Genomic DNA, 25,865 nt, shown 5'->3' with positions numbered 1-25,865 from the left:
TTCTACCAAATTTTTTCATCCATATACTCTGTTATTATAAAAAGATCTTCGTTACACTCCAGTACAATTTTCGCTTTTGCTAAAATATTATTTTACATTGTCCAAATTGATACATAAATGTTATTCAAACTCGTACAACATGAAAATGGATACATATCATCAATGGTGTATTCGGTATTAAACTAATATCAATACTACATTCAGCCGCTCGTTTTGCACGCTTCAGATTCGTCTGTTAGTCAAGTCTATGTCTACTCAAACATAATACGCAAATTTTTTCAGACTCTATTTGGAATTAGTTATCACGCAAATGTTTCATTGAATTTGTATAATGTAGTCGTCGTACCTCGGTTAGGTTCCGATTGAAAAAGTTGACAATTGGATGTATCAATTAACTACTGTATATACGTTTTAAACACGATGTCAAACTACTGTAACTTCTAATTTCTACTATCTTTGTTCAATTTTATCCTAATTATTACTAATAAATTGTTCTTTCAAGAAACAAATCGCCTGAATAAGATAATACCATTAAAATTAACGAATATACCCTACTGTCGCAATTAAAAACCAATCCATTGCAATTAAACATCTGTTAGTACGGTATAATGCGGCACTAAATCTCGCAATGTATCCGTAATTGGAAAATACAATATTTTGACATTAAATGATCGACATTATTTCATATTGCTTCAATGTTCGGCTACTTTCAAATTACGGTGACGTTGTTCAAATATGTTCTCAAACTCGTTCTCTGACGTGATCAATTCGCATACTGTATAACATATTTAACATCTTTGAACCCCCTCAGCCTTGTTATGAAAATAGTTTCTTAAAAAGCAATTTTTTATTTACTGAATATTTTGTATATGAAAAACGGTTTTCTCGAAACTAGGAGAAAATTAAAAATTAACCAATATCTACTTTTGTTGGCAAAATTGATAAAATGAAAAAAAAAATAAAACATATGGAGGTTAGTTATACTGAAAATTAATCAAAGTTCAATATTATTGAACTTTGATTAATAGTCAGTATAACCTCCATATTCCATAAAACACGTTATCACACCTATATTATTATATTAAAATATTCAAGCGACTGATGAAATCTGATATGCTTTCAATTGGAGTCATACCACATGAGTTGGATGGTCAATTCATTAACATGATACATCCTGTGACCTACACCTGTGTTGCGAGATGTTTTTCTTGGTACAGTTTAAACTCAGGTTCCAATAGCTATATAATGTGAAACTTTAAAGGTCGCTGGTTTGATACTGTTCCTCGGGAAGTAGTTTTCTGTCTCAGTTGAAGTATATACAACTGATTCTCAGATGTGAACAATTATAATATTAAATGGATGCCATGAGCTTTCTAACGTAACGATGTTAAAAGAAAAATGTGAAAATGATAGAAATGCCTTCGAAATAATTGAGCTTACTAAACAAAATAAAAATTGGTGGAAACAATAAAGAAAGTTTCAGCAATAAGATATTATATTAAAATAGTGATGACATTCATAGTAACTACGTGTTCGAGAAAGCACAACAAAAACAAATCAGTGATAAATTAAAAACAACAAGAACTGAAACTTTTCTGAGGACAGCCGAAAGGATTACAGCTCTTAAATGTGGTCTAAGTTGTGGATATACGAGTACCGCCGTTGATAATAGTGTAGCTATTGACGACTTAGCTTTATTTCTTTGTTGCTCCAACCTGGCAGTTTTAGATAAGCAGGAAAAAATGAAATTAGAAAAGGAACAGAAATACGGTTGTGAACTACTAAAAAGGGAACGAATAGATAGAATACATACAAAAACTAAATATATAACCAGACCAGAAATTCACTCCATTAGATTCGTTTTATTCCCCAAATAAATAGAAAATATTAATGAAATAGATTTACGAAATTCAGTTTGCATAATTTTAAAAAGAAATTATAGAAGTTTGCCGGAAAATATAATAAGTAAAAAGTAAGTTTGTAAGCACTATATATAAAAGGCAACATTAAAAAGATAAAAAAATATTCAAAAAAAACGAAAAAGGCTGATTGGCATGTTAGAAACGGAAATATGAGAATTTAATCAATGTTTTTAAAAATGAACATGGAAATAGGTACTAAGGTGATTATAATTATTATCCGTTAATATAAGTAGTAGTAGTATAAATATTTTTAATGACGTCAAACTTTGAAGCGTTATGAAAAGATCCTTTCATTGTGCTCATTTTTTCAATGTTCATAATTTTGGATAGAATACTTTTTTCGGTTGCCACACTTATTGAGAAGGTAAATTAAATTTATGAAATTATACCGAGATTTGGGGTGAAATCCAGCATTGTATTGAATTTCAAAATTTCTATGACATTTTTTTCTTTGATTTCATTGAAAAGCTTGCTGCTTCCCTACTCCAATAACTTCCGTAAAAATTAACAATCGAATACTTATATAGTCTCTGAAGAAGTTATCGAAACATAAATTGGCATTCAAATATGAAATAATAAATACGGGTTTTCATTCAAAATAGGAATTCAGCTATATTAAAAATGGTATGTGCTGATTTAATCTAGTTTCATCACAACTTATAATTTGTTTCTTACGAAAATCACTTTGAGCTATGTAGCTAGAAATACATTGATAGGGTAAACTGATAACCCAATAAAATCAAGGTGTATACGAAAAGATACGATATAAATGAAATCACATATTCGGGGGTCAAAAATCAATATATTGGAACCTATTACAAATGTACAATAATTGATAGGGCTAATATCTGGATCTCTGGGAGACACAAAAATGAGTGCATCAGAGCCCCTTCGAATCCATCGTCCAAAATTTACCTTGAACATAACAGGCCTAATTTTGATAATCTTCATAAAGAATGATATATGAAAAGTATCAAAAATAATTTGTTCAATTATTAGTGCCACAATTAATGTGCTCAAAAAATATATAGGACTTAATTCAAAAAAGTGTTTCTGCTGATATTCTCCAATAAAAAAACCCACTTGTGAATTTCTATCATAATAAGTCAAAGAACTTTTTTTATGTGCACATTTATACTAAGGCAAAAATGAAATACAATTGAGTTGGCTTTGCACCATAATATGTGGTTCAAATTATAAATATGATTTCTATTAAATAATTACATATATTCGTTTTATTTTAATCATTAATAAAACCCAAAGTAATAATATGGTTATATGTACAATATACCAACTACTATTACTGTAATATAATTTATAAGAAAGTTTTATATTAGCTATACAATTTTAATTCTTTTATTTTCGAAAATTCGCGCCACATGATTGGTTACTTTTATTTCGTGCATTAAGCTTATAATGAAGTGAGATGAAAAAGCAGTCGAACAGCGTGAAGAAAAGTAATAGATTGAGTCAATCAAAAACAAAATTTTATTGGATGACTGTACATCACGTACCTCTGCCTTTGACAAAACAAGTATGGTTGGATGTAAGTTTATCGGATGTAAGAGGATAACCTAAAATTTTATATTTTTTATTCGAGAACTGTGTTGTGTTTATAAAATACAATGATTATAAAGTAAAGTGTTGACAGTTTTTACGGTCTGTAAGTGGACAAATATCATCAAAGACAAATTCAATATACCTCTATTAACCAATGTTAACCATCTTTGTTGTATACTATTCATACAATCGATAGCTGAGGGGGGGAAGTAGGTACCTACATGTTAATATGAAATGGGTTTACTTCTGCGAGGTCTTATCGTAATAAAAAATAGCTTAAGATCTCACAAAATGTAGGTAATGAGATATTTTTGTATTCTGTTCTTTCGGAAATCAAAACTTTGTTCTGTGTGTTAAATCTAGTGCTATTTAGTTCCTTAATATCGAAACTTTTTATCAGGTAATAAAACTTGCATTCTCGAAAGTTACTTTTCGCGATACATTAGCTAAATTGTCATCTATATTTTTTTATCCAATATCCAATGTGCTGCAAGTGCATGCTCAAACAGTACACATACGCACATTGTTATTTGAAATAACATTTCAGAAGTTATGATGTAAATTTGTGTCAAAATGACTACTAAAGTGGACAAACAAATAAATGGCAATAATGGTATAAAGAGCCACCCCAGCTGCTCTAAAGGTTCTCAAATAAAAAATAATGACCACTACTCTCAGTACAAAGAAGAAACTTTTAAATTTGAAATACCTCCAGAAGCCCCAGTATTTTATCCTACAGAAGAAGAATTTCAGGATCCTCTTGCCTACATAGCAAAAATAAGACCTGTCGCGGAAAATACAGGAATATGTAAAATTAAACCACCATCAGTAAGTACTTCTTCAATTATTATTACAATAATATTAATAGTTTCACCAATTAATAAGTGACATAGCAGACATGTTCTTTTAATTACATCCTACCTAACTCCATTTTATATGCTCACATTTTGTTTTATAAATATATAGTAACATATCCAAACAATTCAATTTTTTCTTTCTCTTGTAAAATGCTTAATTTGCAAAATATTCCTTTCATTTTTTCAAAAGTTAGTAACAAATAATATTCTCCAAATTTGTTTGTGTGTGTGTGTTAAGTACTTACTATTAAATAATTCTTTATCAGCAGAAAATAAGGTAAAATAGTAGATGCTGCAGATATTATTATTCCATTGTACTTTATCTTTAGAATCTTCCATTATAAGTATAAATCATATTTGTTGGAGTTATAAATGTTATTGAAAATTTTATACACAATGCTTATCGTGACATTAGTGTAGTATAGAAAAATTAGAAGTTACTAGTATACTTATTTTAACATATTTTGAAATTAACAGAGCAGTTTGCTTTGTAGGGTGTTTTCTACCATTTCTGATATTACATCCATTAATAAATATCTCCTTTTATCCAAAAAACATGTTAAAGTAAAATATAAACACCGCTATATTCAAACAGGTGCTCAAGGAAAGAGTCTAAAGGATACATAAGAATGTTTGAGAAACTCTATACAAGAAAAACCTATAAAATTCTTATAGATGTATTTTTCCAACACTAATTATTATGCCTTATACTCATAAATTCCATCTGACCATTCTCTTTGATTGGTTTTCTGTTTAGAAATAAAATTTGAAGGCTTTATTGTAAGCTTCATTCTGTGATTTCTTTTACAGCACTGGCAACCTCCATTCGCAGTTGATGTAGATAAATTAAGATTTACTCCTAGAATCCAACGGCTAAATGAATTAGAAGTAAGTGCATACAGTTACTAAAGCTATGTACTGCCAGTATACTAAATATAATCAAAATCCTCAATTTGTTTATATCTTGTCATTTTTATTCTAATTGCATATGAACTTTTCACTGAAATTTTTGACAAAATTGTTTACTAGGGACATAATGAAAAGAAAAGTTGATATTTTTTCAGAATTCAAGTAAGTTTTATTAATATATTTTAAATTTTTAGGCAAAAACTAGAGTAAAACTAAACTTTTTAGATCAAATTGCCAAATTCTGGGAATTGCAAGGTTCTTCTCTTAAAATACCTATGGTAGAAAGAAGAGCCTTAGATTTATATACTTTACATAGAGTGGTACAAATAGAAGGTAGGCAATTTATAATATCACTTTTTTATTTTTTATTTTATTATTATATTATATTATCTATTTATATTTTAAGGTGGATTTGATAATGTAACAAAAGAGAGAAAATGGTCTAAGATATCTCAAAGAATGGGCTACCAAGCTGGTAAAAGTATAGGAACAATCCTAAAAACCCATTATGAGAGACTTCTGTATCCATTTGATGTCTTCAAAGCTGGAAAGACTTTAGATGTGGTAAGTTTTAGCATCATATATTAAAATTGGGCTAATCATCTATTTTGTTTAGAAACTAGAAGATATTGCTGATGATATCGAGAAAGCAGACAAAGATTACAAACCACACGGCATTGTTAGTCGCATGCAGATCAAGCCACCACCTGAAAAAAATGCCAGGAGATCCAAAAGATTTGATATCAATGATGAAAGCAAGACTGATGTGAGTTTTTTCATACTTTTTTAACCACTAAAGTGTATTCTTTTAATATGTACTCCAAGCTTTCGAATAACTACATATTCATCATCAGGGACTGAAATTATGGTCTAAATACAACAATTCATATATACATATACTTTTAATTTTGCCAATTTCTCAATGTCTTTATATACAGTGCTTTTCAGATAAAAGTATCCACCTTTAATAACTTTTGTAATACTGGTATTTAGAAAAAATCCAAAAACATGTCAATTTATGTTGGAAGGGGCAAGCATTATGGCTTATTTAAACTTACTGGAAAAGCCACCCCCTCACCCCTAGCAGCATCCCCTTTATTTTTTTAAATTACTTTTCATATTTTTTATGTAAAATTTGGATACTCCTCTTTGAGCTGATTTCAAAAATGTATAATACTTGTAGGTTAAAGTGGTTAGTTTATGAGATAAACAATTTTTCTTTTAAGAGCACAAATTTTACTTATTATTTACTTTCACCTTATTTGCCTGTACTAAAATGGGTTGTACAACAAGTAGAGCGATCGGTGTTTCATCTTCTACAGTTTTCCGAGTTCTACATAAATTCAAGTACCACCCATACAAAGTTAAGTTGGTGCACGAGTTGAATGAAGATGATTTTGATCGTCGTCTAGAGTTTTGCAAATCAATGACGCAAATTATCAATAACAATCCACAATTGTTAAACAATATTTGCTTTTCTGATGAATGCTCATGGTCATTAAATGGCTTAGTAAGTAGGCATAATTGTAGATATTGGGCTGAAAGTGATCCACATATTATGCGTGAATTCCATACACAACATACCCAAAAGTTAAACGTTTGGTGTGGTATCCTAGGTGACCACATTGTCGGACCTTTCTTCATCAACGGAAATTTAAATGGTGAATCATATCTTGAGTTACTCAGGGAAGGGGTTGACCCACGTATTACAACAATAATAGAAAATGATGATAACCTTTCCGAAAATTTACTGGTATTTCAACAAGACGGAGCTCCCCCACACTATGCTATGCCTGTCCGACAATTTTTAAACGAAACATTCCCCGCTCGTTGGATAGGTAGAAGGGGGCAGATGATGGAGTGGCCACCTAGGTCACCGGATTTAACACCCCTAGACTTCTTTTTATGGGGGTATTTAAAAACAAAAGTTTATGCTACCCAACCAGAATCTCTGGATGATTTACGAGAGAGGATAGAAAATGAATTAGATTTCAATTAAATCCAGCCGTATTAAGCAATGTCAGAGAGGCATTTCAAAATAGATTATACCATTGTATGGAAGTGAATGGTACTCATTTTGAACACTTATTGTAACTTCATAATAAATAGCACAGTTAAAAAGATTAAAGAGTTTGAACTGTTGTACAACCCATTTTAGTACAGGCAAATAAGGTGAAAGTAAATAATAAGTAAAATTTGTGCTCTTAAAAGAAAAATTGTTTATCTCATAAACTAACCACTTTAACCTACAAGTATTATACATTTTTGAAATCAGTTCAAAGAGGAGTATCCAAATTTTACATAAAAAATATGAAAAGTAATTTAAAAAAATAAAGGGGATGCTGCTAGGGGTGAGGGGGTGGCTTTTCCAGTAAGTTTAAATAAGCCATAATGCTTGCCCCTTCCAACATAAATTGACGTGTTTTTGGATTTTTTCTAAATACCAGTATTACAAAAGTTATTAAAGGTGGATACTTTTATCTGAAAAGCACTGTATAGATATATACAATGTTTTATTTCGACCATAATTTCAGTTTCTGATGATGATTACATAGATATTCAAAACAATACATATTACTAATTAGTTTTTTTTTATTTACTAAAAACAGATGACATTTCAACCTGTTGCAGTCTTTATCAAAATATGACTTGACACTGACAATTTGCGTATTTATATTAATCAATAGATTAATAAAAATTATGGAAAATGGAATTATGAAAATTTTCCCACTTGCAATTGTAAGGAGAAAGGTGGGGATAGGGTCCTTGTTTGTTCGTTGGTAACAAGTGATCCATTCGTGTTCTCAATCTTCCTGCTCCACGCGACGAATCACCCCTTTTATTGGTAGATTCCAAGAACTCAATCTGCCTTCTCCTTGGATTTTCATTGAGTAAATAAAAAGTTGAAACAAAAAAATAAAAAATGATTAAAATAAAAATAATATGCTTACCATCGAGAACACCGTTGACAATAACGCAATCACTTCTGGTCTTAAACTCAATTAGTTAGGGCACATTAGTTTTTTATTGGTAACGTGGCAATGAAGCACCAAAGTGGAAAACTTTGATATATTTTCCGAGCTTTCGAATACTCATGTATTCATCTTCTGGAAAATAATTAATTGAGATTTGTGATGGCTTGTGAGATTGTATAAAATTCACGTCAAGTCAAGTTTTCGAAAGCTCAGAAAATATATTGAAGTTAGTCCACTGTATATATATATATATATATATATATATATATATATATATATATATATATATATATATATATATATATATATATATAATTTCTTAGACCTTTTGATATATGTTTTATTTGATAATTTGTGAAAGATTGGTAAAAATATTACGTTTTGACTAAACTTCAGTCTTTGCCAAAATATGATAAATAAACTAAAAGGTCATCAATATGATAAAAAAAAATAAAGCTACATTGACAAACCATGAAATATAAAAAAACATAAATTCAATTATAAATATTCAAAAATTCTTAGAACAAATTTCTATTTTGATTTTATTCTTATTTTTATGTTCTTCATGATGTAGGTGATCTATTCATTGCAAATTGTCAGTGTCAATAATATATTTTGATAAAGACTGAAGACGTCAAAAAGTCAATTTTTTATCAATCTTTCAAAAATTATTAAAAAAAACTAATTTTAAAACAGGAGAGCTAAAATCAATGCTTGATTTTAGCTTTCCTGTTTTAAAATTAGTTTTAGGTCTATTTTAATAGATAACATGCTGTTTTATTGAAATATTTTTTGACATTGATATTCAATTTTTTGGACTCTAACGTGTGTACTTTTAGAACTTAGCGAACTTAGCACTTAAGATAAGGGAAGAAAAGTCAGAGGAGGATGAAGAAGAAAATAAGGAACTGAGACGCTTACAATTTTATGGAGCTGGTCCAAAAATGGCTGGATATGATGAGAAGAAGGAATCAAAACCAAGACAAAAAACTATTAAATATGATTTTGATCCAGTAAGTCCAAATGTAATTATGATTACTGTTTGTAATGAAATTTTAGGATTGTTATTGGCTTATCTTTTGGTGATGGATTGCATGAAATCATTTGCTGTAATATCCTATGCATTTACTGTAAGAATGACTTATGTCTTAGAGTACATAAATAGAAACTTCAATGTTATTGGTGCAGTTTCTTGTAATGTTTTAAATTGTTGTTAAAACATAAAAGTATATTTAAACTTTTACATATTTGCAAATAAATAGTTTTTCAATTGACAGTTGTAATTTGATCATATACGAGGATGTATTGATATGTAGTTAGCCTAAATCACTTCCATGCATAAACAAATATTGTGTTACCATAGCAACAAACAATAACTTATTAAAAGTGTAAGTGTAAAGTGTAAGATGTCCACCAAAATTGTGAAAATCGAAAAATTGGAGTATCGAGCCATCATCAAGTACCTGTATTTAAAAGGGTTAAGAGATAAGCAGATTTACGAAGATATGCTTAATACCCTTGGTGAGCAATGTCCTTCGTATGATACCGTGAAAAATTGGACTGCAAGCTTCAAAAGAGGTAAATTTTCCATTGAACATGACGACCGATCGGGAAGGCCAGTTTCTGTGTCAGTCCCCGAAAATATCGATGCAGTTCATGACATGATTTTATTTTTTGAGTTTGTTAACTACTTGTCTGCACGTTTACCTCTTATCCTCTTCGTCTTTGATACATATTGCTGGCTGTGAACTGTTTATAACACCTAGGAAAAATATAAAATCAGCAATGTTTCACACGAATAATAATTCTATGAATTTCTTTTGTTTTGACATTTTGCCCTACATTGGGAGCATTTTTGAAAGAATACATTCGATATAACAACAAAACTATGATTAATTCATATATACATTAATTAAACAGTTTTAATTGAATTGTAATTGTAATGAATTCTTTTATATCGCTGTCTTAGTATTTAGAAAATAGACGAAAAGGTCATCAATAAGATGAAAAAAATGAAACTGCATCAACAAACCATGAAATATGAAAAAACCATATATTCAATTATAAAGATTCAAAATTCTTGTCAGAATCAAATACAAGAAAAAGAGAATTTTCAGAAATGGTTCACTTTGACGATTGGTTAAGTTTGACGATTGATATAACTGTTTAGTAGAAATGTAGCGTCATCCGAGAAAAGAACCCTTTTTAAAAACATCGGATCTCTGTTATTTTGTTCCATCAAAATTTCACAAAACTCAATTCGTCTATCAAAATCATCTTCCATAAGCTCTTGTACTAAACTTACTTTCTAGGGATGCCACTTTTCCTTCTTTAGTTTTCTAAGAACTGTTGAATGGTCCATGTCATTATCTAATGCTACTTGCCGTGAACTGGTATGGGGATTGGAAGGCTAACAGAACATCTAGTTGTTTGTTTTCTGATATTGGTTTTCTACAACCTTTAGGTCTTTGACATGACCCATTTCTCTAAATTTCTTCTCAATTTTGATTATAGTGGATTGTGAAATTGGTTCTCGGCTAGAGTATTTATTATCAAATAATGTACATACTTCTTTCGGCGTACCTACGTGCTTTATCTCCACAACCAATCATTATTAGAATTTCAATTCTTTGCGTTTCAGTCAGCTTCATGTTGATAGATACAAAGATTGTTTTAATTCGTCAAATACAATAATACTGTCAATCATTTGACAGAAAGTTAATTTTTTTTAAAAAAATGTTAAAATTAGGTAGATAAGACATCTCATTACCAGTGACGGCCTTTACAAAATTTATTTTTGTTTGTCAATAAATACATCATACCAATACTTAATACATTTTAAGAAATCTGTTGCAATTTCATAAATAATATTTATGATTACGCAAATCAATTACTGTACATATCGATGTCTGAATAGGTATTTAAAAGACCTTTCATATAATGAATTACAACACCCACATTTCCATTTAAAAATTTTAGCGATGACGTCATCGCGCTCGTATAGATGACGTCAAAAATAAAAAGGTATCCTTGGAAATAGTCTGTTTAAAAATAAAAATCGACGGGTTTCGGGATTTTTCCTTAGTCTCCGGCTTACGAAATAACGAATTTATTCCTTTCATTTGTCATAGTGTCGTCTTTATCAATATATATCAAAATATATTTTGATTGATAAAGATAAAGAAAAGTCGAAACGTCAAAATTTATCTTACTTTTAAAAATTATAAAAAAACGGAAGAGACCTAAATCAAGAACATTTAGATGCATTAAAATATATATAAATAAATAAATATTAAATATATATATATATATATATATATATATATATATAAAACAAAACTAAAGACACTAAGAAATCTAATATTCCATACCATTGTCCTAGAAATGAACATCATGAATTTGATTTTAAAAAAACAAAAATCTTAGCTCAAGACAAGAACTATCAAAAAAATGATATACATAAAACAAGATAAATGTTTTATGAATGATAGACAAGATATAAAAAATCTCGGTCAAATTTACCATAATTTGATCAATTAGTTTATTTCATTCTACCTACTATAATATCGTTTTATTGAAATTTCGAGGTAAATACATTGATTCTAATACTATGTTTTTCAAGATATCTACTAATATGCTTTTATCTATTCTACAAATATTTTAATCGTCATATATTAATTATTCTTTTGAAAATGCTCCCAAGGAAGGAGCGAAACGCTAAGTTACAAATATCTAACATAAAAATGTGATATTTCATTGAAGTTTGATTATTTTATCCAAACAACCATGAAACCAAGAAATTAGAAAGAGAAAAAAATAATCTTATATATATATATATATATATATATATATATATATATATATATATATATTATATATAATTAATGTTAATAAATTCAAAACAATTAAAATGTAATACATAGATCCACTTTATACAAAGCAATTTTATGAAAAACTCAAATAAAAAAACATACAATTACATATTAATAATAGTAAATTTAAGAACAAAACAAAAATTCAAAAATCTCATCTTAAATACTCGGCACTGTGTTTGAAAAGTCCAAAAAATTACAAGATATAACTTCTGAATATTTATAGAATGGAATGAAAGGTTACTAATATACTAAAAACGCATCGAACAGCTTTACATAAATACAAACAAAATGAAAAACATGAAATTTATTTTAAAAACTATAAATAAAAACTAATCAACTCCAGAAAAATTCATTAAAACTTTACATAGTTGAAGAAGACGGATCTGCAATTCATTGTTCTGTATGTCATATAGTTGTGGCTGAAGCTTTTTACTGCTGTGTCACTGAAAAAGTAGCAATATAATTCATATACTGTAATCTCTTATTTGAATATAGTAGATAAAACAACATAACACAACTAGATAAAATTGGTTAGCAAGAGATGCAATATCCTTTCAATTGCTAGTGAAAAGGTATGCTTGAAGAGTTACAATTATGTATATTTGGTTCGTTTTAAACAAACCTTCAAAATTAATTCAAGTAAAAATATTTTCCAGTTTAAATCATTTGTAGATAATCATTGATTTCTCATATAAATTTAATTTAATTTTGCTGGTAACTTTTTGATTCAATAATATCAAGTAAGTAATATCATAGTTTATTTCGCTCTCTGTACTTATAATATTGAGACAAATCGATATATTATAGTAAATTTGTGGTTTTTATATAACATTTTGACAATATGTTGTAAATCATACAGCTATATAAAAGTTTTTATACAACAGAAATGTGTTTCAGCATTTATCATCCTTTTTATTTAAATAACAGTCAAAGCTTTTTATTTTACAAATTATTAACTATATACCATACAAATGGCATTGTAGCTAGGGTCTTAAAAATATAATTTATTTCTTATAAATTTGTAGCTAAAATATAATTTACTGGCTAATATTGAACAGTAAAACATTTAAGCATGTGTAAAAATGTTTGTATAAAGTACCCATTTTCTTTAAAGGCAGTATTTCTTTGATTTTAATAAACTAACTGCAGCAGAAAGCTACAGCTTTCTCACTGTAACATGAAAACAATATACAACATTAAAATGCTATTAGTACTATAATAATTGATTTATTGCTTTACCCAATTTTGTAGTCAATCAACTAACATTTAGCTTTGATTGATTTTAAAACTGTTTGAACTGTCCTTGAGCTGAAATGTTTTAATATTGTTACAAACATTACAAGATTCAGTACCATATTACAGTTCAATAACTAATCTATATATTTGACAAAAAACTTACAGCTTGCAAAATACGTCTGTCATAATTGCAATCGGGGTGATGCCGAAGAATACATGCTACTTTGCGATGGATGTGATGACAGTTACCACACTTTTTGTTTAATGCCACCTCTCACTGAAATTCCAAAAGGTGATTGGAGGTGTCCAAAATGTGTAGCTGAAGAAGTATCAAAGCCTATGGAAGCCTTTGGATTCGAACAAGCTCAGAGGGAATACACTTTACAACAATTTGGGGAAATGGCAGACCAATTTAAATCGGAATATTTCAATATGCCTGTTCATGTAAGTATATTGGTTTTTTATTTTGATATTTTGATGTTTTTGATTTGGTGTTTTGATATTTATTTACATTCATGGATTTTGATGATTTTTTCATGGTCATAAAAATTTTTTAAAAATACTTTTCATTTGTCATCAAAATTTTGAAACTAAAGAATAAATTTCGGTGTGATAACTGTTTGTCAACTTTTTAAATTTGTTTATTGGCACTACTGTCACTGTCAAACAAAAAATAGTGATCAAAAATATTCACTTAATAAGTTATTAAATTGTATTTTTATGTTTAAATTATAATAATCATAAAATTAATATATTTTCAAACATAATTTGTTACCTTGTCAGTAATTTATAATTTGTTAATTGTAAAATATTCCTGGGTTATTTAACCTAAAATATATATTAGAGTGCCTCAAAAACTTTTTCAACCCTTAGCCTTTCAAATATTTCTATTTAAAAGTTGATCTCTCAAGGTCGACTCTAAGGAGTCACTTTTTTATTTTAGTTTCCCATTTAATTATCAAGGTATTTTTATACTGAATTTACACATAATTTACTCAATATTATATTCTTTAAGTTAGCAAAACTGCAATTGGTCAATTCGTAGTAGAGGTAGTAGCACTCGTGATAATGGCAAGATAAATGAATATATTGGATTCCATATCAATAATTTTTGAATAACTATCAATAGATATAAATAATATTTTCATAATATATTTTCCCATAATTTATAATCCTACTCAATTCTTTTTTTATACTTCGCTACCATTCAACAAAATATTGTAACTTAACTCAAATATCACTCATTACTTTTCATAAAGTCTAAATGAGAGACCATGTCCATAGAGATGTGTTATCTAATTGTAGTCCTATATTTTTATAATTTCTATTGGAATCTTGTCATATTATTATATTTTCATATTTTTTGAATATTGCTTCTAATGTTATTTTCACCGGTTCTTTTGCAGATGTTTTTTCTTTCCTTTTGATCATATTTGTGTGTAACCATATTATTTATCCATATGTTTATTTAACCTTATACCCAGTAACTGTCTCTGCCATCGCAAAAATGATTTTATGTGGTTAAAAATTGTTTAGTACAAATTTATTGATTTACTGTCATATATTCAATATCTATAAAATTTTAGATGGTACCAACTGGTACTGTAGAGCGTGAATTCTGGAGAATAGTTTCATCCATTGATGAAGACGTCACTGTAGAGTATGGTGCAGATTTGCATACTATGGATCATGGTTCTGGTTTCCCAACTAAATCATCTACTAACCTCTTTCCAGGAGACAAAGAGTATGCTGATTCTAGTTGGAATTTGAATAATTTACCAGTTTTAGAAGGGTCTGTACTAGGATATATTAATGCTGATATTTCAGGGATGAAGGTAAGCTTACCTGCCAATAATACAAATATTTTCTAAAGCTATTTATTCTTTAGGTACCTTGGATGTACGTTGGAATGTGTTTTGCTACATTCTGTTGGCATAATGAAGATCATTGGAGTTATTCAATAAATTACTTGCATTGGGGAGAAGCAAAAACTTGGTATGGAGTTCCAGGCAGTAAAGCTGAATCTTTTGAGGAAACTATGAAGTCAGCGGCACCAGAACTATTTCATTCTCAGCCTGATCTACTTCATCAGCTGGTCACTATAATGAACCCAAATATTTTGATGAATGCAGGAGTGCCTGTTTACAGAACTGATCAGAATGCTGGAGAATTTGTTGTCACATTTCCTAGAGCTTACCATGCTGGATTTAACCAAGGGTTAGTATCAATATTTTTTTACAAGTGTTCCTTTGTGAAATCACATATTTGTTGCAGATACAATTTTGCTGAAGCTGTCAACTTTGCTCCTGCAGATTGGTTAAGAATGGGACGAGAATGTGTTTTACATTATTCTCACTTGAGGAGATATTGCGTTTTCTCACATGACGAACTTGTTTGCAAAATGGCTTTGGATCCTGAAAAATTAGACTTAACAATTGCAGCTGCTACTTATCAAGACATGTTGGTCATGGTTGACACAGAAAAGAGGTTGAGGAAAACTTTACTAGATTGGGTAAGTAGATATTGTTATTTAAATGCTGTAGTTTTACATAATGTATTTTTAGGGTGTCACAAATGCTGAAAGAGAAGCTTTTGAACTTCTTCCTGATGATGAGCGACAATGTGAAGTTTGTAAAACTACATGTTTTTTATCTGCAATGACTTGCAAATGTTCAACTGATATTTTAGTTTGCCTGCGGCATTATAAGAATCTTTGTGAATGTTCTCCTCAGAATAGAACTCTGAGGTACAGATACACTCTAGATGAACTGCCCGTTATGCTGAAAGCTTTGAAATTGAAAGCTGAATCCTTTGATCACTGGGTGTCTAGAGTGAAGGATGCGTTAGATCCAAAAACTCCAAAGACTCTGAATTTAACTGACCTTAAAGAATTACTTAGTGAGGCTGATGGTAAAAAATTCCCTAAATGTGATTTACTTCAGACATTAACTAGCGCTGTAGAGGATGCTGAAAAGTGTGCAAGTGTTATACACCAGCTAGATTTGAATAAAATGCGTACCCGAACTAGAAATTCTAATGATACAAAATACAAGTTGACTGTCGAAGAACTCACTTTGTTCTGTGAAGAAATTGATAGTCTTGCCTGTATTTTAGAAGAAGCTAAAAGCATTAGGGAATTATTGCAACAAACAAAAAAATTTGAAGAAATGAGTGAAAAGTTTTTGGCCTTATCTCTCTCAGAATGCTCCATACCTGAATTGGAAGCTTGTCATTCACATGGAAGTGGGCTGTGCATAGAACTTCCAAATCTGAGACTTGTAGCTACAAGACTAAAACAGTGCCAATGGATGCAAAATGTAGATAATTATAAGAGTAAAACAGATGTTATGGGATTAGATGCAATCAGAAATTTTATTCAAGAAGGAACTTCTTTACCCCCTCATCCTGAATTAGAAGAAGAATTGTCCAATTTACAAGGAATTTTACAAACCAGTGAAGAATGGGAAGAACAAGCAGCCGAAATCCTTAAGTCTGAAGATAATAATGTCTTGATTCAAGTAGACAAACTCTTGAAAGAAGCTTCCAAAATATCTTGTTTCTTACCTACAGAAGGTCATTTATTTGACTCTATGAAAAAAGCTAGGGATTGGTTAAGATTGCTAGAAGAAATGAATTCTGCAGAGTATTATCCATATTTTAGTGCAATGGAAGAATTAATAAAGAAAGGAAGATCATTAGCTTTACATTTAATAGAGGTGGATAGAATGAATGATTATTTAGTTCTTGCCACGGGATGGAAAGAAAGAACAAGTAGAGCATTTCTAAGAAAAAATTCCGCTTGTACTCTGATGGAAGCTTTATCTCCAAGAATATCCATATCTAATGGTATTAATAAAACAAACAAAAAAAGTAAAATCAGCGAAGAAGATCATTCGAGTATATCTCTAACCAATGCAATGGATCCTGCAGCTGTAGTCGCTGTATTTAAAGATGCTGAGGATACAGAGATGGCTTTACTTAAAAAACTCAGAGCCACCAATATGGCTAAAAGCTTGGATCCCAGCTCTAACAGTACTTTCTGTATTTGTGGAAGAGGAGTATATGGTATTATGATGCAATGTGAATTATGCAAAGATTGGTTTCATTCAGCTTGCACACAACTTCCAAAATTATCCACCACAAAGTTCAAAGGAAATTTTGCATCTGTTGCTCTTCACATGGGTTTTAAAGACTGTAAATTTCTATGTCCAAATTGTCAACGTACAAAGCGTCCTCGATTGGACATAATTTTAGGACTACTTATGTCTTTACAAAAATTATATGTTAGAGTACCTGAAGGTGAAGCCTTGCAATGTCTTACAGAACGCGCTATGAATTGGCAAGATAGAGCCAGACAACTCTTACAGCATACTGAATTAGAAATAGCTAAAAGTAAGCTGGCTATGTTCAGCCAAAAATACAATGAAGCAGCTGCGAGACAAAGGACTGAAAAAATTATATCTACCGAACTAAAACGAGCTTCAAAAAATCCTGAATTGCACCAAAGAGTGCAAGAAATCACTCCTTACAGCGGTGTTATTACTGAAGATGGTATAACTTGTGATAGTGGAATCAATGATTCTGATGATGCATCTAGAGATTCACGAGAATCCGACGATCGAATGGGTGAACATGCATATTCATTACATTTGCCTAAGCTTGGAGATGAAGATTATTCCCTTCTTCTGAATACAGATATCAGAAGACAATTAGAAGAATTGCTTACTGAAGGAGACTTGTTGGAGGTTTCGTTAGATGAGACTTTTGCTTTATGGAAGTTATTGCAAGCATCACGTGATCCTGTAAAAGAACCAATATTTATTGATTTTGATGTAAGTACTGCTCTTTCAATCTGTATTATTTTTACATTTTGAAGAAATCTTTACAATAGTTGATACTTTTGTTCTTCTGAGAGTTATGAGAAAAATTGAGCGCCTGATTCAATGTATCATGAATCACCTTTGTACTAATGTCTTATATTTTGATAATATTTGAAAAAAATGGTACTTATTTTCGATTGTATAAACAATTTGTAGCTGGGTGTCTACTAGGGTGGAACTTAAAAACCAAGTCTCGAATATTGTTTTGTAATAATGAAAATTGTGTTCCTTTTTTTCATCCATATAACAAAAATAGTTCTGTTTTAATTTTAAAATAAAGTCTAGTGGTGCCAGAGTGCCCTTAATTACTGAAAATAACTCAAATTGGTTATCATTTACAGTCTTCAAGAGCGTAATTTTATGAAAGATCAGTGAGGCGAAAGATGATTGCATTCAGTTTCGTGGATATCAAAACTAGAAGAAACAATGCAAGCTTGAAAGGCATGAAAAAGAACTGAAGAAATAAAAAATTGGACAGAAGACATAGCATCTTTTATCGATTCGTCATCGTCATCTGTACAAGACCTTTGCAGCAACGTCAATGATCCTGAAAGTGAATATTCTTCATATTGCAGCAATGAACCATCTACGAAAGCTTCGACTACAACTTTCACTAGAAAATGGGCAAAAAGGTTGAATATTCTAGTCTTGTTTATCGCAGTTGAACTAACAGAGACAAATGTCGCCTTGAAAGTCATCCGACGGAAACAAAGAAAAGGTTATCAATAGGATGACGTTGAGAAGACAAAGAGGTTGAACATAAGAAAGAGAGATGAGAGAGACAAATTGATTTCAGAAGGCTTATATTTTGATAGCAGAAAAGACGGTATTATGATTACTGAAATAAATAAAAATAAAGTTTATACAAAAATAGTGAGACAAAAACATGTAGTCCTAGTACAAGAGCCAGGGTGAAAATATATTAATCATCTTTTCCCTACATCAACCTTAGCTAAGTGTATAGCAAATTAAATTTTGTAGTATTTTAGAGATAATGATATTGACCTTTCCCATTTAAAAGTTATAAAGTGCGACGGAACCCTTGTAAAATCTAGAGTCTACAAAATATTAGAAACTAGGCTGAGAAGACCCTTGCAATGAATAATTTGTCTACTGCGTGCAAATGAACTTTGGGCACTTTCAATATCTTGATGTACAAACTAGGGGTCCTACAGGATTTTGTGGCCCAATAGGCAAAAAGTTGATTGAATTTGAAGAAATTGATTGAGAAGATTTAAGTGCTGAACAAAAGTACTTATTTGAAATTTGTCAAGCAGTATCAACTGAAGACTTGGTAAAAAGAAAGCCAAGAGAAGTTGCTCATTCTCGCTGGTTAACGACTGCAAATAGAATTTTATGTCTCGTGTGAAACTTCTTCACGAAATTTCCAAGTTCTTACCGAATTTGTAGTAAAACCTTGCAAGAATGTGCTATTCATTTGTGGGAAATCATCAAACATATTAGGTACCTTGAAAAACAGTATAGAGACGTCGTAAATCCAGTTATTCAAAGAAATGCGTTTTTTCCAGCCCAGGAAATATTATTCTAGCAATGGTAACTGACTCTAGGAAATATATTAGCGAACTTGGGCTCAGAAGGATCATGGCGTCTAGATCAAGACCTAATGAAATTGTTAGGTGCTTTGAAGTATCTTATCTTATTTTTCATACATCTGAATGTATAGATTTAGTAAATTGAAATGGTTGCAAATGCACTAAACCCCCAATCTACTCACGATTGACCGATGAAGAAATTAAGAAAGTGGTTCAGGCAGGAGATGCCACAAATTTTCTACATTTCTCTGTTATTCACAGGCGGTGGAGGAATGTTTTAAAAAGGTCACCAAAACCACATGAGCTGTAACAGGGTATGAAACTAGAGATAGTTTTATTTTGGGAAACATAGAACCACGAAATATTATGCCAAAGTTTAGAACCAAAAAGGTTTCCAAGCCGGTAATTTAGACATCTAAGATATGTTTTTTGAAGGGTGAAAGGTAGGTGTAAGTTGATACGCAGTCGTGGTGACTTCTGGGTAATATTTCCCTTAATACAAGCAAATATGAGCTAAGAGCTGTGTTTTTTAAGTTTTAGTATTTTTTTGATAAGTTATCAATTATTGACACCTTTGCGGCACCCGAAGTTGAATTGAAAATTCTTTAATGTACTAGTTTAGACAACAAAAATATTCTTATATCTCTATTACAAGTCAAAACAAAAAATTTGATTGTTTATTCATTTTAAAATTCATTGTCCGTTTTCTTATACAATTAATTTTTGTTAGAGCGAATTGTAATTTACATTACATTACATTACGATTTACACCATAATTCTATATTTAGTTTATATAGTTTATTGATGGTTTGTTCTAAATAGTTTTGAATGGATGTCAAGTTCTTTCCTTTGGAAAATACAACTATGTCATCAGCATATAGTTTACCTTTGACAAGTGGCGAGCATTGATCTAGTATGTCGTTAATAGCTATCAGAAAAAGTGCTTACTATTGATCCTTGTGGTAAACCATTCACTTGTACTTTTTTTTTTGAGGTAATATTGCTTTGTTGTGGAATAAGGAGTTTCTTTGTTTGTAAGAACAATCGCAGTCTCTTATTGTCCATTTTGTCTAAAACCTTGGATATTGTGCTGGTTATGGACATTGGACAGTATGATTCTGGGGATGTTCGAGGTTTATTGGGTTTAAGAAGATTAATACTATAGCTTCAAACAAAGTTGAAGAAAATAATTTATTGATCCAAATAAAATTATGGAACTTCAGAAGTGAGGTTTTTCCATTTTCTGGTAGGTGTAAATTCTGCTAATGAAAAGGAAACGTTAAGGTTATCAATTTCTTGTCTTTCGTTTTCCAACGGTTCCCCATCTTTTTTGTATTTTAATTTTGTACATGTAATTTTCCTTGCTCGAATTGGATTCGTATTGGTATGTCTACATTTTTACTATTTCTTGTGTATCGCTTATTATTTTATCATTTTTGCCAGACCGTACTTGTTACTGATATGTTAAGGGATGAAATGAATTATTTCCAAGAATCTTTCCTGATTTTTTAACAGTCTATCTTGCTTCGGCTCTGTGTTTTTTATATTCTGTTATATTTTCATCGGTTCTGCATTTATTAGTAGTAGCCATAATTTTTGTATCTACGTACAAATGCAGCTCCTCCGCTGGCTATATTTTAGTTTTAGTCTGTTTTTATAGAAACGTGCGTATTTACGAAAATTGAATATGTGGTTTGGATTTTTAAAATTTGTTTCCTGTAAGCAAATACTAGATGCGTGTATTTCTGTCATGATATGGTTAAGCTTTTCAAAATGGGTATAGAACCCATTGAAGTAGAGATACGAATGTTATTATTCTTGAGACGAATTTACGGAAGAATCGGAATCTTCCAATAATGATTTTATTTCTGTGGGGTGGATATTTGAATGGCTAGCTTGCGTATCAATCTTGTGCTTTTAGTTTTCATTAATTTATTTGTGTGACATAGATGTGATTTGGTGAGAAACTGTAGTAATGTGTGCGAGTCATCTGTGTACGATTTTGTTATGTCTTGTCTTTGGATCCTTGACTGGTTTCAAAAATGTCGAAGTTCAGCAATTGAGTTTCGTTTTCTAAGTATTTTGTTATAGGTTCTAGTAATTTTGCGAGGTTAATGCTGTTTTTCTTATAGGTCTTAATTATTTTGTCTAATTGGAGGATGTTGAAGTTAATTGACCTTCAAGGTTATACGTGGATGTGTTTGTGGTTGAAAGTGGGGTTAACTAGTGAGAGATAAAGCTGAAGCATTTGTTTCAGTTTCTTCGCGTCTATTTGGAGGTAGGATGCTGCGTTGTTGACTGGTTTGCTTTTGAATACGAGATTCAAAACTGACATGGCCTTCGAAAAATATTTTACTTTGGATCGAAAACTGACCCTATTCAACGGATATGCTCAATATAATTAATTGCCACATGTGCTCTTTTAAATTAAAATATTTAATTTAGTCTAGGGTCTAGTTTTATCCTGAATATAAATCAAATGATACATCATGGTATTTTTTAATGTGTTTCCCATATAATAAATCCACCCAATATATCAAAATATTAGCCTAGCTTCATACTTATTTCGCCCTCTATTAAACTTGCAGTTCTGTCAAATTCATTATTGCATGAATGATGTAGACAGTCCACGCTTTTCCATTCAATAGATTAATTTCAGTTTCAAATTGTGACATTTGGCAATATAATTTTAAATTCTTTGACTGAATATGTGGACTAAATAAATTTCATTGATACCTGTTTAGGCTCATATGAAGAACACTGCCAAAAAAAGAGGTCGTAAGAGGCTTTCAGAAGAATCGGATTCCAAGAAAGTGTCAAAAACTGCAAAAGTAGATCAAGAGAAAAAAATTCGAGGTCGTAAGGTGAAAACTAACAAGGAAGGTGGTAAAAAACGAGCATATAAAAAACGTGTTGGGAGGTGTCAGTCTACAGCTTCAGATAGTGACGATGATGACGCCGACGAAAGCTGCGCTGCAAACGGTTGCCAAAAGCCTACAGGCCAAAATGTTGATTGGGTTCAGTGTGATGGAGGCTGTGAACAATGGTTCCATATGGCCTGTGTTGGACTTTCAGCTGAAGACATTAATGAAGATGAAGATTACATCTGCATCACCTGTTCTAAAACCACTACCTACGAAAATTTGGGTAGCCGTTCTAGTAGTCCCAGATCTCCTGATTCTACACAACCTTCCACTTCAAAAGATGCTTCATAGTGCAAAGTGTTGGACAATCACTCTTTTGCAAATGCAACACTAGACAAAGTGAAAAAGTATTTTAGTAGATTATATATACACAGTTCAGTTGTGATAATTTAATGATAAGGATTGTAAAATATTTTTATTGTATCACTTTCTGTATATTTTTGTCTATTTATCCTCATTTATATTAAGTTTCATTGTAAATACTTCAAAATCATAACCTGAAATAAGTATCAATTATAAAGTGAATTGGAATTTCCTGCACACATGATTTGGATTTTTTAGTTAACAGCATCAGAGTGAATTAAAAGTATTTTCAACAACCATATAAAATGTACACAGTCTGACATAATTTAAAAAATAAAAAACGAGATGCAAGTGTCTTGAGACATTATTTCGTCATAGATCTCATTTTATATTGAAAATTATATGTGTGATGAAATACAGTGATGTACTTTCCAATTATTTTTAGACCCAAATAAATTAATGTATGTAAATTGCCATCTTTAGTACTCAAATCTTCTCCTTTTTGCTTAACTATATCAATTTTTAGAGAATTCTTTCATATTTTTATCCTAAACTCTATAATTGTTTATTTATGAGAATACTTATTATCAAATTCTCACTATCTGCTAAATCTATCACAAACTTGAATTTTTATAATAGCGAATTACTCATTTATTCTCAAACCTATCTAAAAATTTCATTAATTTGTCAATATAGTTTCTATTGCCCATTCAGTTGGCTGCAGATGTTGTAGATTATACAAATTGTTATAAAGTTTTTCAAATAATAGTTACACAGAATTCATAAACTAGTGGAGAATATTGGGAAAATATTTAAAATGTTGACAAAATAGGATATTTAAAAGAGACAATACACTTATCTCACAATTGTGTTTATTCATAATATTACCTAACCTCAACAAATTTTTTTTCGTCTTGTTTACTTATCTTTTACAAATCTATATAAAAAGGGGTTATTTCTTAGTCATACATACATGAACTTATGTGTTTGTTTTAATTACCTTACCTACCCTTTTCTTGAATTTTGAAAATTCAATAATGTGAAATCACACAGTCATCATTACTTTTACATGCGTTCTTCAATATTTTCTTTCAACTCCTCTGAAAACTATTGAATGAATTAAATATTTCTTAAACATATATTGTGGTATGGTAATCACATTGGAACTAATGGGATAACTATTACAGTTAACAAAAGTAATTTTATATTGTAACTAACTTAAAAATCCAAACAAGATTCCAATTCCATTTTTTAGTATTGAAGCCATCCTTCATAATCCCTTGTTTAAATTTGAAATAGGTTTGATTTTTTATACTTCACTCTGCATATAGTAAATAATCTGAACAAATTGGTAACATTAATGCCTTTAAATACTTTTATTTTGAGAAATTTGCTTATATTTATTTTATTATTTGGTCCCTGTACAAATCTGTCATATTACTTTATTCATTATATCGCTAGTTTAGCAGAAATTTCTTATATATCAGGACTCTGTACACTACAGTTTTTAAAATCGATATATTTTACTTTGCTTCAGATTGATAATAATCTATTTTGATTCTACATATCATTGATGTCTTTTAGACTGGTACACTGGAACACAAAATTTGTTTGCTGAAGATTAAACCATACTTTTATGTAGTTTTTCTTGTTGAATGTGAAGTCATTTCTTCTGTATAATTACAATATTTCTCAATATATTTGTATGCAAATAAATTTCTTCATTACATTTTTTCTTTTCTCTATAACAATATTGAGCAAATATATCTACACTATGTCCCATGAAATATTCCTCTTTGCTTCTCACTTCATTCAGTAAAAAATTTGTTAAATTGAAACAAAACTCTCATTTGATATACTTTAGTGGGACCAGACTTTATTCTGTAAGTGTGTTTTTCAAATGTAGATATTATTTTAATAGCTCTTCTAGAACTAGATTTTATTTGCCCTTGATATCATTTAATTTATCAAATTGATGAAGACATCCGTTTCCTGATATTTTTTAATATACATTATGTTGTAGCGACAAATTTTTTTTCCGGACAATAAATAAATAAAATTTTTCTAGGCAGATATTTCATTATTATAAATCATTTAGAATCAAAATGAATTGTTGAAATGTTTTCAAAGCTTATCATATTATTCATTGTTTCATTATAATCGATTCTACAAGGTATAAACCAAAGAAAATATGAACTTTTAGTATGTGTTCACGAAAAGAACTTAAATGAAAATAAGTATACATAAGTCTATTTTTAGTTCCAAACATTTATTGAATGCCCGTCTCAAAGCTAGTACAATAATTTGGTTATGGAATAATAGTTGTAGCTAGTTACATGCTTGGTTCTGGTAATAATACTGTCAAAAATTTCAGCATGGTACCAAATGCCAATAATAATAATAATAAATGAAGATTTCCAATATATTGATTTATAAATCCAAATTTTGAAGTATAAAATGAAATGGATGGATTAAAGCACCACAAATAAAAATATTTTTTGTTCACTATAAGATCTATTGTTTTTTTATTCAATTTCTAAGTGTATGTTGTTTCTTAATTTCCTTAGATATATTTATAAATATTCTTGATGATCTTAGGTCTCTTCTGTTTAAAAATTAGTTTTTTTTTGATAATTTTTTTAAATGAAATATAAAAATTGACGTTTTGTCTTTTTTTAAGTCTTTATGAAAGTCGAAAAATTATCAAAAAAACTAATTTTGGAACGGAAGAGACCCAAAATCAAGAATATTTAGAAACATATATATATATATATATATATATATATATATATATATAATTTTTTAATTTCTGATCTCTTAGACCTTCCATATATTAATGCGTCTAAATGTTCTTGATTTTAGGTCCCTTCT

The 25,865-nt window shown here is 29.9% G+C and overlaps 1 protein-coding gene across 7 annotated transcripts; it reads left to right on the top strand.

Moving 5' to 3' along the window:
* The first annotated feature begins 3,423 nt into the window (after positions 1 to 3,423).
* Positions 3,424 to 25,457, top strand: LOC130903674 (lysine-specific demethylase 5). Of its 7 annotated transcripts, none has more exons than XM_057815944.1 (13): positions 3,424 to 3,585; positions 4,030 to 4,310; positions 5,150 to 5,227; positions 5,443 to 5,581; positions 5,655 to 5,812; positions 5,865 to 6,014; positions 9,063 to 9,236; positions 13,500 to 13,778; positions 14,921 to 15,169; positions 15,223 to 15,551; positions 15,609 to 15,846; positions 15,899 to 18,166; positions 22,512 to 25,457. In XM_057815944.1, exons 2-13 carry the CDS (start codon positions 4,056 to 4,058, stop codon positions 22,980 to 22,982), a joined length of 4,788 nt encoding a protein of 1,595 aa, XP_057671927.1. In that variant the 5' UTR covers positions 3,424 to 3,585; positions 4,030 to 4,055; the 3' UTR covers positions 22,983 to 25,457. The 7 variants fall into 7 exon arrangements, with proteins under 7 accessions (XP_057671927.1, XP_057671911.1, XP_057671895.1 ...); XM_057815928.1 differs by having other exon boundaries at positions 3,424 to 3,779; XM_057815912.1 differs by having other exon boundaries at positions 3,435 to 3,779; positions 9,063 to 9,248.
* Positions 25,458 to 25,865: the final 408 nt, after the last annotated feature.

This window comes from Diorhabda carinulata, chromosome 1, assembly GCF_026250575.1.
Source record: "Diorhabda carinulata isolate Delta chromosome 1, icDioCari1.1, whole genome shotgun sequence".
NCBI classification, from domain to species: domain Eukaryota; kingdom Metazoa; phylum Arthropoda; class Insecta; order Coleoptera; family Chrysomelidae; genus Diorhabda; species Diorhabda carinulata.
This window is presented reverse-complemented; position numbering and strand designations above follow the sequence as displayed.